Below are 12166 nucleotides of genomic sequence, written 5' to 3' on the forward strand. Positions count from 1 at the left end.
CCCCAAGGAGGCCGTGAAGAAAATCCAGCACTTTCCAACCTTCTGAAATATCCTCCATATAGAAACATGACAGAAACATGTTTGATGACTGCTTAACATTTGTTCAGTATATTGTTATATGATTTGAAATATTAATCACCTAAAAAGACACGGGAAACACAATAGTTCACACTTTTCAGTAATAGAAGAACATTTTCCAGGGCATTTCAAAGTTCGAAGTAAATTTGTTATCAAAGTACGTATATAGAAAATAGAAATACAATAGAATCAATAAAATACAACACAAAAATAAAGTGACAAATAACAAATGTGCAAACGACAAAACTATGCAAATAATAAAAAATAAATAAATAATACAACAGCGTACTTGTAAGTGAGTCTGTAGTTTGTGGGGTAAGTTCAGTGCTGAGGTGAGTGAAATTATCACACTGATTCAGGAACCTAATGGTTAAGAAGTGATAACTGTGATATTTCATATACTTCGAAAGTAATAACCTGTGAAACAGGAACAAACTAACACATACATAGTTTACAGATACTGTACATCACAAGGGTGTTGTAACACTGGTTAGGATAAAGCAAAGCTTATGTCAGTAGGACTAAGAATTTTGGAATGAGATACTTGAGAATTAATTACAGTATATTGTCACTTATCAGAATAAAAGGTTTAATGGGACCAGTTAGGAATAAAAGTATATTATTGGAATGAAACAAACTCTTTGAGGAAGGAAAGAACATGATAAAATGCACAGCAGAACTGAATACAAAGCCTAATGTATGACCTGTAACTTTGTAAATTTGGGAGCCCTATGACTCTGTGTATTGTGGAATTCAAGTGTGTTTTGGAAACACCATTTTAGGTAACTGTCATGTTATAGGTGGTTGATACTCAAATCCCCTGAGTTGATTCTGAACAAATGTTAAAAATCACTGGTGAATAAATGCAATTCCTGAAATACTGAAAATATTTTCCGAAAATAAATACATCCTGCTCAGCTCCCCTGAGTACACATCTATTTCCCAGATCTTCAATGAAATTTCCATTTCAAATATAAAATTCTGTTCCAAATTTGGCAGATGATAACTCCTCAATTGTGTCCATGTATTCATAAGCTTGGCGCATTATACTGCACACTTGCACTCAGTGAGCACAGGAGGGCGCTATTTACCGCCGTTCTTAAACAAAGCATCACAGCGACACGGGTTATTTCTCTACCTCTAAAACTAGGAGGAAATATATCAGTGCTCAGAGAAATCCTATCTGGTTTTCCATCCACAATTGTCATATTCACTTCTGGCAACTGGGCAATTCAAAATGGTCCAGTTATGTTCATATGGATATCTTGAGCAACCTGGACAATTTAGAGCCACTATAATCTATTAGAATATGCTTGGAGTTATAACAAAGTTCAAAGTACATTATCAATGTATGAACCTTGTGATTCATCTCCTAAATCTAATCTAATATTCTTAAACACTTTACAGTCAATTACATGAACTATTAGTCTATCACAGACAAAGACATGATTACCATTGAGCACATCTACAAGAAGCACTGCCACAAGAAAGCAGCATCCATCATCAAGGACCCCCATTCAACCCATGCTCCCTTCTCACTACCGCCATCGGGCTCCTGAATTAGTGCGGATAACATCTTTCACCGCAACACTGAACTAATTTCCACAACCCATGGACCGACTTTCAAGGACTCTACAACTCACGTTGACAGTATTATTTAATTACTTTTGTTTATTATTCGTCTTCTTTTGCACATTGGTTGTTTTGTCAATCTTTGTTTTTCATAAAATTCTATTCTATTTCTTTGTTTTCCTGTAAATGCCCACAAGCAAATGAATCTCATCGTAGTATGTAGTGACATATTCGTACTTTGGTAATAAAGTTAATTTGAACTTTCATCAGAGTTGCCTTGTTAAAAGCAAACCAGATATTTTCCCCACTGCAAGATACCACAAACCACACAATACAAGTGTAAGGAAGGCTGGTGGAGGAAGAGTGAAACTACTCTTCACTGTATAGGGTTGTGGCACATTTTACATCTGCATAGGAGGATAGATATAGTCATGGTCTTCCATTTCATCCAAGATTGCACCTCTAAGAACATAGCACTTACCAACAATACTGTGGAATTTCAGTTTACAATGCACCAGCAGAAGATTTAAAGCCCTGCGTCACAACTCCAACTCACCTTGATCTCGAGGTGTAGAATGTTGCACTTAAGCAACATTGAACTGGGGAATATTACAGACGGGCAATTCTGCAGCAGAGCTGTAACTGTAGTCTGTAACCGAGACAAACACATTCCCCAGCATTCCTGAACACGTGTTGACAATTGACAAGTCAACATGAACCTGGAAGGGTAGATCTGTATCATGGAAATGGATCTCTCTCGAGAGACTCCAGATGAGGCAAAGGACTAAATCATAAGCAGATTGCAGACTCTACCCAGGTGAGCAGCAAGATGAAAACCGGCCAAACTAGGAGATCTTATCCAAGTTCAGGTTACTTTGCAGGCAGTCAAATTCAGCAGGGCAAGCTGTTCATAATTAGTTACTAACAGGTACTTCACAGGCAACTTTACTATTCTTTTACATCAAGCTAACCAGGAACAACTACAAAGGACAGTGTTGACTCTCTTGTATCCATGAACTATCTCATTATTTTTGCTCGCAAACACGAGGAAATCTACAGACGCTGGAAATTCAAGCAACACACATCAAAGTTGCTGGTGAACACAGCAGGCCAGGCAGCATCTCTAGGAAGCGGTACGGTCGACGTTTCGGGCCGAGACCCTTCGATCTCTTACTAGCTCTTCTTTCAGTTAGTCCTGACGAAGGGTCTCGGCCCGAAACGTTGACTGTACCGCTTCCTAGAGATGTTGCCTGGCCTGCTGCGTTCACCAGCAACTTTTGTGTGTGTTACAGGGAGAAGGGGCAAGCTCCACACAGATAGAAGCAGAGGTCATGGTTGACGTGGATCACTGGAGTTGTGAGGCAGTGACGGTGCTATCCACTAGATAATAATGCCCCTGAAACAGGATCTATCCTACAGAAGGAACTCTAAAGTGTGGTCCACATCAGGGTCAGGCAAATTAGCCAACTGATGGACTGAGATTTTAAGATCAGAGGATACCCCACTTCCCCTTCAAGTGGCTGAATGGCGCCCAGATAAATGAGTGCAAATAGTATATCCCTCACCATTACTTCCCAGCTGTAAAGTATTGTCTAATGCCACAACCACTTTCCCAAATCATAGCTCCTCTGATTCTGCAGCACTTCTCTTGTTTGAGTGAATTCCTTGTTGTAAACTTCTAGTTAAACCCAGCTTTTTACCTCCAATACTCAGTACCTTCCTGGCCTTCTGTAGGAGCCTGAAGACAAAATGGGCCAAAGCCTGAGACTCGGTGGGAAATGCCAGCAGTACCATGGTGAATCACCGAGCCGTAGCTGGTTGTAGTCGGGAGCTGAATGTCCAAGGTTACATGTTGTATCAGAGGGATAGAAAGTTAAGCAGAGAGGGAGTCGTGGCTCTACTGGTAAAAAAATGGCATCAAATCAGTAGAAAGATGTGACATAGAATCATAAGATGTTGAATCCCTGTGGGATGAGTTAAGAAACTGCAAGTGTAAAAGGACGTTGATGGCAGTTACATACAGGCTTCCCAACAGTGGCTGGGAGGTGGACCACAGGTTACAACAGGAAATGGAAAAGGCCAGTCAAAAGGGGAATATTATGATAGTCATGGGAGATTTTGACATGCGATTGGGAAAATTAGGTTGGTAATGGATCTCAACAGAGTGAGTTTGTTGAATATCTAAGAGATAGCTTTTTAGAGCAGTTTGTCATTGAGCCTACTAGGGGATCAGCTATACTGTGTTATGTAATGAACCGGAAGTTATTGTGGAGCTTAAGGTAAAAGAAGCCTCAGGAACCAGTGATCACAATATGATTGAGTTCAACTTGAAATTTGATAGGAAGAAATTAAGTCTGATGTAGGAGTATTTCAGTGGAGTAAGGGAAATCACAGTGATATGAGAGAGGAGTTGACCAAAGTAAATTGGAAGGAGCTGCTGGCAGGGATGTCAGCAGAGGAGCAATGGCATGCGTTTCTGGGAAAAATGTGGAAGGTGCAGGACACGTGTATTCCAAAAATGAAGAAATACTCAAATGGAAAAATAGTACAACTGTGGTTGACAAGGGAAGTCAAAGCTAATGTAAAAACAAAAGAGAGGGCATACAACAAAGCAAAAATTAGTGGGAACATAGAGGATTGGGAAGTTTTTAAAAACCTACAGAGAGCAACTAAAAGAATCATTAGATGGGAAAAGATGAAATATGTAAGCAAGATAGAAAATAATATCAAAGTGGATAGTAAAAGTTTTTTCAATTATGTAAAAATAAAAGAGAGATGAGAGTGGATAATGAGGACAAGGAGATGGCAGATGAACTACATCAATATTTTGCATCAGTCTTCACTATGGGAGACACTAGCAGTGTGCCAGATGTTGTAGTGTGTGAAGGAAGAGAAGTGGGTGCAGTTACTGTTACAAGCAAGAAGATGCTCAAAAAGCTGAAAAACCTAAAGGTACAAGTCACCCGGACCAGATGAACTGCACCCTCGGGTTCTGAGAGAGGTAGCGTTAGAGATTGTGGCAGCATTAGAAATGATCTTTCAAAAGTCAATGCACACTGGCATGGTGCCAGAGGACTGGAAAATTGCAAATGTCACTCCACTCTTTACGAAAGGGGGAAGGCAACAGAAGGGAAATTATGGACCTGTTAGCCTGACCTCAGTAGTTGGGAAGATGTTGGAGTCAATTGTTAAGGACGAGGTGATGGAGTACTTGGTGACACAGGACAAGTCAGCATGGTTTCCTTAAGGGAAAATCCTGCCTGCCAAATCTGTTGGAATTCTTTGAGGAGATTACAAGTAAGATAGATAAAGGGGATATAGTGGATGCTGTATATTTGGACTTTCAGAAGGCCTTTGATGAAGTGTCACACATGAGGCTACTTACCAAGTTAAGAGCATACAGTATTACAGGAAAGTTACTAACATGAGTATTGGCTGATTGGAAGAAGGCAGTGAATGGGAATAAAAGGATCCTTGTCTGGCTGGTTGCCAGTGACTAGTGGTGTTCTGCAGGGGTTGGTTTTGGGACCACTTCTTTTTGTGCTTTATATAGATGATTTAGATGATGAAATAGATGGCTTTATTGTCAAGTTTGCCGATGATATGAAGATCGGTGGAGGGACAGGTAGTGTTGAAGAAACAGGTAGGCTGCAGAAAGACAGATTAGGAGAAAGTGCAAGAAAGTGGCAAATGAGATATAATGTTGGAAAATGCATGGTCATGCACTGTGGTAGCAGAAATAGATGTGCAGACTATTTTCTAAATGGGGAAAAGATCCAAAAATCTAAGATGCAAAGGGACATGGGAGTCCTTGTGCAGAACACCCTAAAGGTTAACTTACAGATTGAGTCGGTGGTGAGGAAGGCAAATGCAATGTTAGGCACACCAATAGCTATATTTCATTAAGCGTTTGAGGAGACTTGGCATGTCACCAAAGAATTCTTGCAAATTTCTACAGGTGTACCATGGAGAGGATTCTAACTCGTCAGATCACCGTCTGATATGAAAGCACCAACACACAGGATCAATGAAGGCTACAGAGGGTTGTGAACTCGGCCAGCTCCGTCACGGGCACTAGCCTCCCCAGCATCAAGGACATCTTCTAAAGGAGATGCCTCAGGAAGGCAGTGCCCGTCATTATGGACACCCCCCACCCAGGACATGCCCTGTTCTCATTGCCACCATCAGGGAGGTGGGTACAAGGGTCTGAAGACACACACTCTACGTCTTAGACCAGCTTCTTCCACTCCGCCGTCAGATTTCAGAACAGTCGATGAACACTACCTCGCTATTTTACTTTCTTTTTGCACCTCCTGTTTATTTTACACCTGGTGGTTGGAGATATGTCTCTACCAAAGGAGGTGTAAGGCACTCCTTCGCTCGGCTGGCCTGCAGGTCATCCTTGGACAAGGTGTAATACCTGCTCAGCAACCCCTCCCCCCACCCGACCAGGGTCACGTGAAGCCGTGGCAGCGGGTGGTGGATGGTCGAGTGAGCACCTGGTGCAGATCACAAGTCCTGGTTATGCCACCACTGGTGCCAGGCAGACAGTCTCTGAAGGACACTGACAATAGATGGGGTCACCCATCTTGTGAAGACTCTGCTCAGGTAAGGCAATAGCAAATCACTTCTTAGAAAAAGTTGCCAAGGACAATCATGGTGAAAGACCATGATCACCTACATCATATGACACGGCACATAATGAGGATGATGATTTATTTTTTATATATTTCTTATTGTAATATAGTAATTTTTAATGTATTGCACTGTACTGCTGACACAAAACAACAAATTTCAGATTATATTTGTTACAATAAACCTAATTCTGATCCGTCTGAACTTGCTGTAGTGTTTTTAATTGCTTATATGTTTTCAAGACTCTTTTCAATTGTTTGTAAATAATCTTGATCTTTTTTGTTCTTTTATTCATTTTTAATGGTCTTGAATGCTTTTGTATGTTGTGAACATTCAGGTCTGGGATTCCCTCCAGCAGGAAGTTCAGACTTAGGATGTGAACGAGGTAGGAGGGAAACTAATGGGATATCCACTCAGCCAAGTCTGGGCCAAATTCCAATCAAAGAAGCACTGTCATTAGCGTCAACAATGGAGGTAACAGTTGTCGGTCTGAGCAGGGGCTCCACTGCTCTCCATCCTTGTTCCTCACTGCCTTAAGGGGGGTGTTAATTCCCACATCATTCACAGTACAACAGGGACACTTAAATAAAAAGAAAGTGAGAAGTAAAAAGTCACAGCTTACGTCTTTCACAGAAGGTTCCCATCCAACCAGCTGCGCAGGTGCATGCCCCACTGATGTGATCGCAAGTTGCTCCATTTTCACACCGGCAGATAGATCCACATTGTGGACCGTAGCTTCCAACAGGGCACTCTGCACACAGGGACGAGAGTGTGAGGACTGATTCTACTGCTCTTACACAGACCAATGAGCTGCTCTACCACAATCAGTCACTGAACCCCACCCACATAAACATCTTTCAGCAAACTCTCAATTAATATTCCCGCAATAGTCCATTTAATGTCCCCAAAAGCATTCGTGACAAGTTCACCAACTCTTTGGAAAGCTCCATGGCATTGGGGGAGGTAGGGGTGGGGAGAATCTCTTTTTCTCTGCTGTCAGCTATAGTCACCTCAAAACATTCAATTTCACAGACTTTTGATTGAAGCAATGAGCAAAATGCTGGAAGGACTCAGCAGGTCAGGCAATCAACTTTTTGGAATGAGACCCTTCATCAGGACTGAAAGGGATAAGGGAGATAGACAGTATAAAAGGAAACAAGAAGGGACGAAGCAAGTTTTCCTTCCACAGATGCTGCCTGACCTACAGAGTTCATCCAGCGCTGTCACAATGTGCGCTGGCAATGTCAGAACCCAAATGTGAAGGAAAGACAGACTCCGATGTAGAGACCGTGACCAGTTTATTCACAAGGATTCCAACAGCACTTCGGTGACACAGCCAAGCAACACTGTGGGACATAACACTCTCAAAACTAGGTGCCCACGCTTAACGATAATCGGGCAAACACTTAAACAATACAAGTAATACAGAATCCCTGAGCCTATCAAAATAAACTTAAAAGCTTAAACACAAAGCAGGAGGAGACCGCTTTACAAAGAGCAAATCACTCAAGAAAAAACACCAGGAACTCTAAGCACATAACATTCTCATGAAAGAACAATTAACCTAGTGCACTTAAAAACCTTGGAGCCCAATGCTCTCCGGCTCCCCACACAGGCACAAAGAGCTCATTACAAGCACTCTGTATTTTGCTCCAGACTCGAGCATTGGCGGTCTATTGCGTCTCTTAATTGTATTTTAGAACATAGGCGGTGGTTGTCAGAGGTTGCAGATGGTTGCCTTTCTGTCTGGAGGCCTGTGGCTAGTAGTGTACCACAAGGATCAGTGCTGGGTTTATATTGTTCTGTGTCATCTATATCAGCCATCTGGATGATAATATAGCAAGCTCAAAATACTCTGCAGATGCTGGGGTCAAAGCAACACGCACAACATACTAGAGGAACTCAGCAGGTCAGGCAGCATCCGTGGAAATGAACAGTCAATGTTTTTTGGAGGGTTTTTTTATAGTCAACTATAGCTGACAAAAAACTGTTGACCGTTCGTTTCCACGGATGCTGCCCGACCTGCTGAGTTGCTCCAGCGTGTTGTGCATGTTAATATAGTAAACGTGCGAATGACACCAAGACTTGGGGTGTATGGGCAGTGAAGAAGATTATCAAAGCCTGCAGTGGAATTTGGAACCAGCTGGTGAAATGGGCTGAGAAACGGCAGATGGAATTTAATGTCGACGAGTGCAAGGTGTTGAAGATTGGTAGGACCAGCCAGGGTAGGAGTGCAGTAGAACAAAGGGATCTGGGAATATAGATCCATAATTCCTTGAAAGTGACATCACAAATAAATAGAATCATGAAGAAAGCTCTTGGCACATTGGCCTTCATAAATCATTGTACTGAGTACAGAAGATGGGGTGTTATGTTGAAATTGTTGAATTGTTGGTGAGGCCTAATTTGGAGTATTGTGCACAATTTTGGTCACCTACCTGTAGAAAAGATGTAAATCAGATGAACGAGTGCAGAGAAAATTTATGTGGATGTTGCTGGGACATGAGGACATGAGTTACAAGGAAAGGTTGAACAGGTTACGACTTCATTCCCTAGAGCGTAGAAGATTGAGGGGAGATTTGATAGCAGTGTACAAAACTATGAGCAGAACAGACAGGGTAAATATAAGCAAGCTTTTTTCACTGAGTTGGGTGAGTCTAGAACTAGAGGTCATGGGTTAAGGGTAAAAGGTAAAATACTTGAGAGGAACGTGAGGGGGAACTTCTTCACTCAGAGGGTAGTGAGAGTGTGGAAGAAGCAGGGTCAATTTCAAAATTTAAGAGAAATTGGCATAGCTACATGGATGGAAGGGGTATAGAGGGCAATGGTCTGGGTGCAGGTGGTGACACGAGGCAGATTAATAGTTCAGCATGGACTAGATGGGCCAAGGAGACTTTTTCATGCATTGTAGTGTTCTATGACTCTGAGACAAGTGCAGCACAATAGAGACCTGCCGGCCATAGATGATATGCCAAAACATTAACCTAGTCCAAGATCAATTTAATCTTTCCATCCCATAACCCTCCATTTTTCTTTTGTCCATGTCTCTAACGTTGTTAATATGTCTGCCTCTACCACTATCCTGACAGGGTGTTCCATGCATTTACCATTCTCTGTGTAAAAAAAATCTACCTCTGGCAACCCACTGTACTATTAATAAACATTTCTTTTTTTTCCATTTTCCACTGCCTGGGCATCATTGGAAATGCCAGTCTTTACTGCCCATAGCTAAAATGTCTTTGAGAAGGTAGTGACAAACAAACTTATTAAACTGCTATAGTCCTTCTAATGAAGAAACTCCCAGAGCACAACTGGTTGGGGAGTCCTGCGAGTTGGATCCAACAATAATAAAGGACAAGTAATGTATTTCCAAGCCGGTATAATAGACAACATGGGAATGATGGTCTTTCCTTGAGCCTGCTTGGTAAAAGAGATTGTGGAGCAGAACGTGTGAAGGTTGGTGTAAAGGTCAATCGATGTCACACATTTACAGCTGGTTGTTAGACAAGGGTTAATGCCCTCAGCAATTTCTCTAACCTATGACAATCTGTTACCTTCCTTTCAACAGCATCTACATCACACCGTGCAGGCGGTTGCTTCTAACAACACAAACCATCGTGAGCTGGCAGAGACGGCACAGTGAAGGCTGAGTGAGCCGGAAGAGGACTGAATTGAAATTGTAAAGCAGCTGAGCAGAGCATTAGTCTAATAACAACAGGAAATCCCCAAAGACGTGACTAATTTCAGCATCATCACTCACCTCTGCTGGGATTTAAGATACTTTAAGCATGACTATGCCTATCACTGACAAGCTGTTGATGTTTAACATATTTTCAGTTGCCTCGTATTCGCTTCCTACCTATATCAGATCCCTTGGAGAGGAACAACACAGGGTCTCAAATATACGCAGCACTCAATCCAAGTGTCAGTGTTACCAGATGCACCCAAGCATGCCAGCCTCCGGGGTTTAGACGCCCTAACTCTCTGGAATATGGATAGCTGGCGTGACCCCTTTAAGAGTTCAGGACCATCACGCTAATAAGCAATCATGTTTTTGGCCACCAAGAATTGAGTGTTTGAAGAACATCTGGACGGAGCTTCAGTGCTCAGTCGTAAGCCCAACCAGAGATATCACCTGGCGTTTTGTTTTGTGCTCAGTCCTCAATCCAGTTTTATTCCGTGTCTCAATCCTAGTCTTGGATACTCCAGCATTTACGCCGATTCTCAAAGCCTATTCCGGGGGTGAGAGGGGGGCAAGGACCACCTGTAACTCCTGAGGATACAGACAGGGATATGGATTCTGAGTTGGCTACCGTTTCTATGAATGAGTTTTGTGAACCTAGGGAAGGGACCCTGAGGCTTGCCAATCACCCCAGCCACTTAAGAAACCTAAGGAGTTGTCCTCAAAGAAAGGTCCGGAGGAGATTCCAACACTCAAACCCGTCGAAATCCCTTCCATCTACAAGGACTTGGAAGTGGTCTTCAGCAAGGGAGAGACCTCGACTTTCACTGCACCATCCCTACGACTGTGCTACAGACTTGCTGCCTGGTACTTGTCCCCTGCAGGGTCAATTGTACACACTCGCAGGCCCAGAACGAAGCACAATGGAGGGTTATATAGAGGAGGCTCTTGCCATGGGCTTCATTTGGTTCTTCACCTCACCAGCTGGTGCCGTCTTCTTCATAAAAAAGAAAGATGGGAGCCTGCAGCCATACATTGATTATAGAGGGTTTAAGCACATAATGGCCAAGAGTTGTTTTCCCCTTCCACTCATGAATACGGCTTTCGAGATGCTTGAACAGGCAAGGCCATTCTCAAAGCTGGACCTGCAGAGTGCATACAATCTGGTCCCTATAAGGAAAGGCGATAAGTGGAAGACCACATTCAATACACCAATGGAGCACTATGAGTACCTGGTTATGCTCTTCGGTCTTGTGAATGCTCCAGCAGTTTTTCAGGCCTTAATAAACAATGTTCTCTGGGATACTCTCCATAAGCATGCTTTCATGTACTTAGTTAATATCCTAATCCTCTCGGAGGAGTACGTCACTCACGTCAGGGACATTTTGAAGAGGCTTCTAGACCATGGAATTTACATCAAGCTGGAGAAGTCTGAATTTCATGTGATGACCATTTCATTTTTGGGTTTCATCATCTCCGATGGCAAACTCAAAATGGACCCTATCAAGGCCCAGGCAGTCAGAGACTAGCCACAACCATCCAATGTCAAATAAGTCCAATGATTCCTGTGGTTTGTAAGCTTTTACTAGAAGTTCATCAGGAACTTCAGCTCGGTGGCAGCTCCACTAAAAGTGTTAACTAAGAAATCCACGGGCCCTTTTATCTGGACTACCAAAGTGGCGGCTGCTTTTTCAGAGTTTAAACAGTGGTTCACATCAGCTCCCATCTTGGTTTCACCTAACCCTGACCTTCCCTTCATCTTGGAGATGGATGCTTCAAACATCGGAGTGGGTGCAGTGTTGTCTCAACGATGCCCTTTCAACAGTAAACTGTACCCGTGTGCATTCTTCTCCAGGCGGCTATCCCCGGCAGGGAAAAACTACGACATCGAGAACTGAGAGCTTCTTGTGGTTAAGCTAGCTTTGGAGGATTGGCATCACTGGCTACAGGGAGCCAAGAACCCTTTTATCATTTGGACAGACCACAAGTACCTGGCTTATATTCAGAAGGACAAGAGATTGAATTCCAGAGTGGCCAGGTGGTCTTTTTTCTTTACCTGCTTTAACTTCATCCTGACCTACTGACCAGTGACAATAAAAAACAGAAACCAAACCCTTTGTCCCAAAAGTTTGATGAATCCATATGAGAGGAGCAGCCTGCCACCATTTTGCCCCAAGCCAAGGGTAGCACCAATTTGTT

The 12166-nt window shown here is 42.7% G+C and overlaps 1 protein-coding gene across 1 annotated transcript in view; it reads right to left on the bottom strand.

Annotated features, from left to right (window-relative positions):
- LOC140195877 (uncharacterized) overlaps positions 1-12166 on the bottom strand; it is a 456388-nt gene that overhangs the window by 78205 nt on the left and 366017 nt on the right. Inside the window, exon 23 of the mRNA XM_072254523.1 lies at positions 6908-7036. Coding sequence (XP_072110624.1) covers positions 6908-7036 — 129 coding nt within the window. The remainder of the gene's footprint in view (positions 1-6907; positions 7037-12166) is intronic.

Source organism: Mobula birostris, chromosome 4 (genome assembly GCF_030028105.1).
Source record: "Mobula birostris isolate sMobBir1 chromosome 4, sMobBir1.hap1, whole genome shotgun sequence".
Taxonomy (NCBI): Eukaryota; Metazoa; Chordata; class Chondrichthyes; order Myliobatiformes; family Myliobatidae; genus Mobula; species Mobula birostris.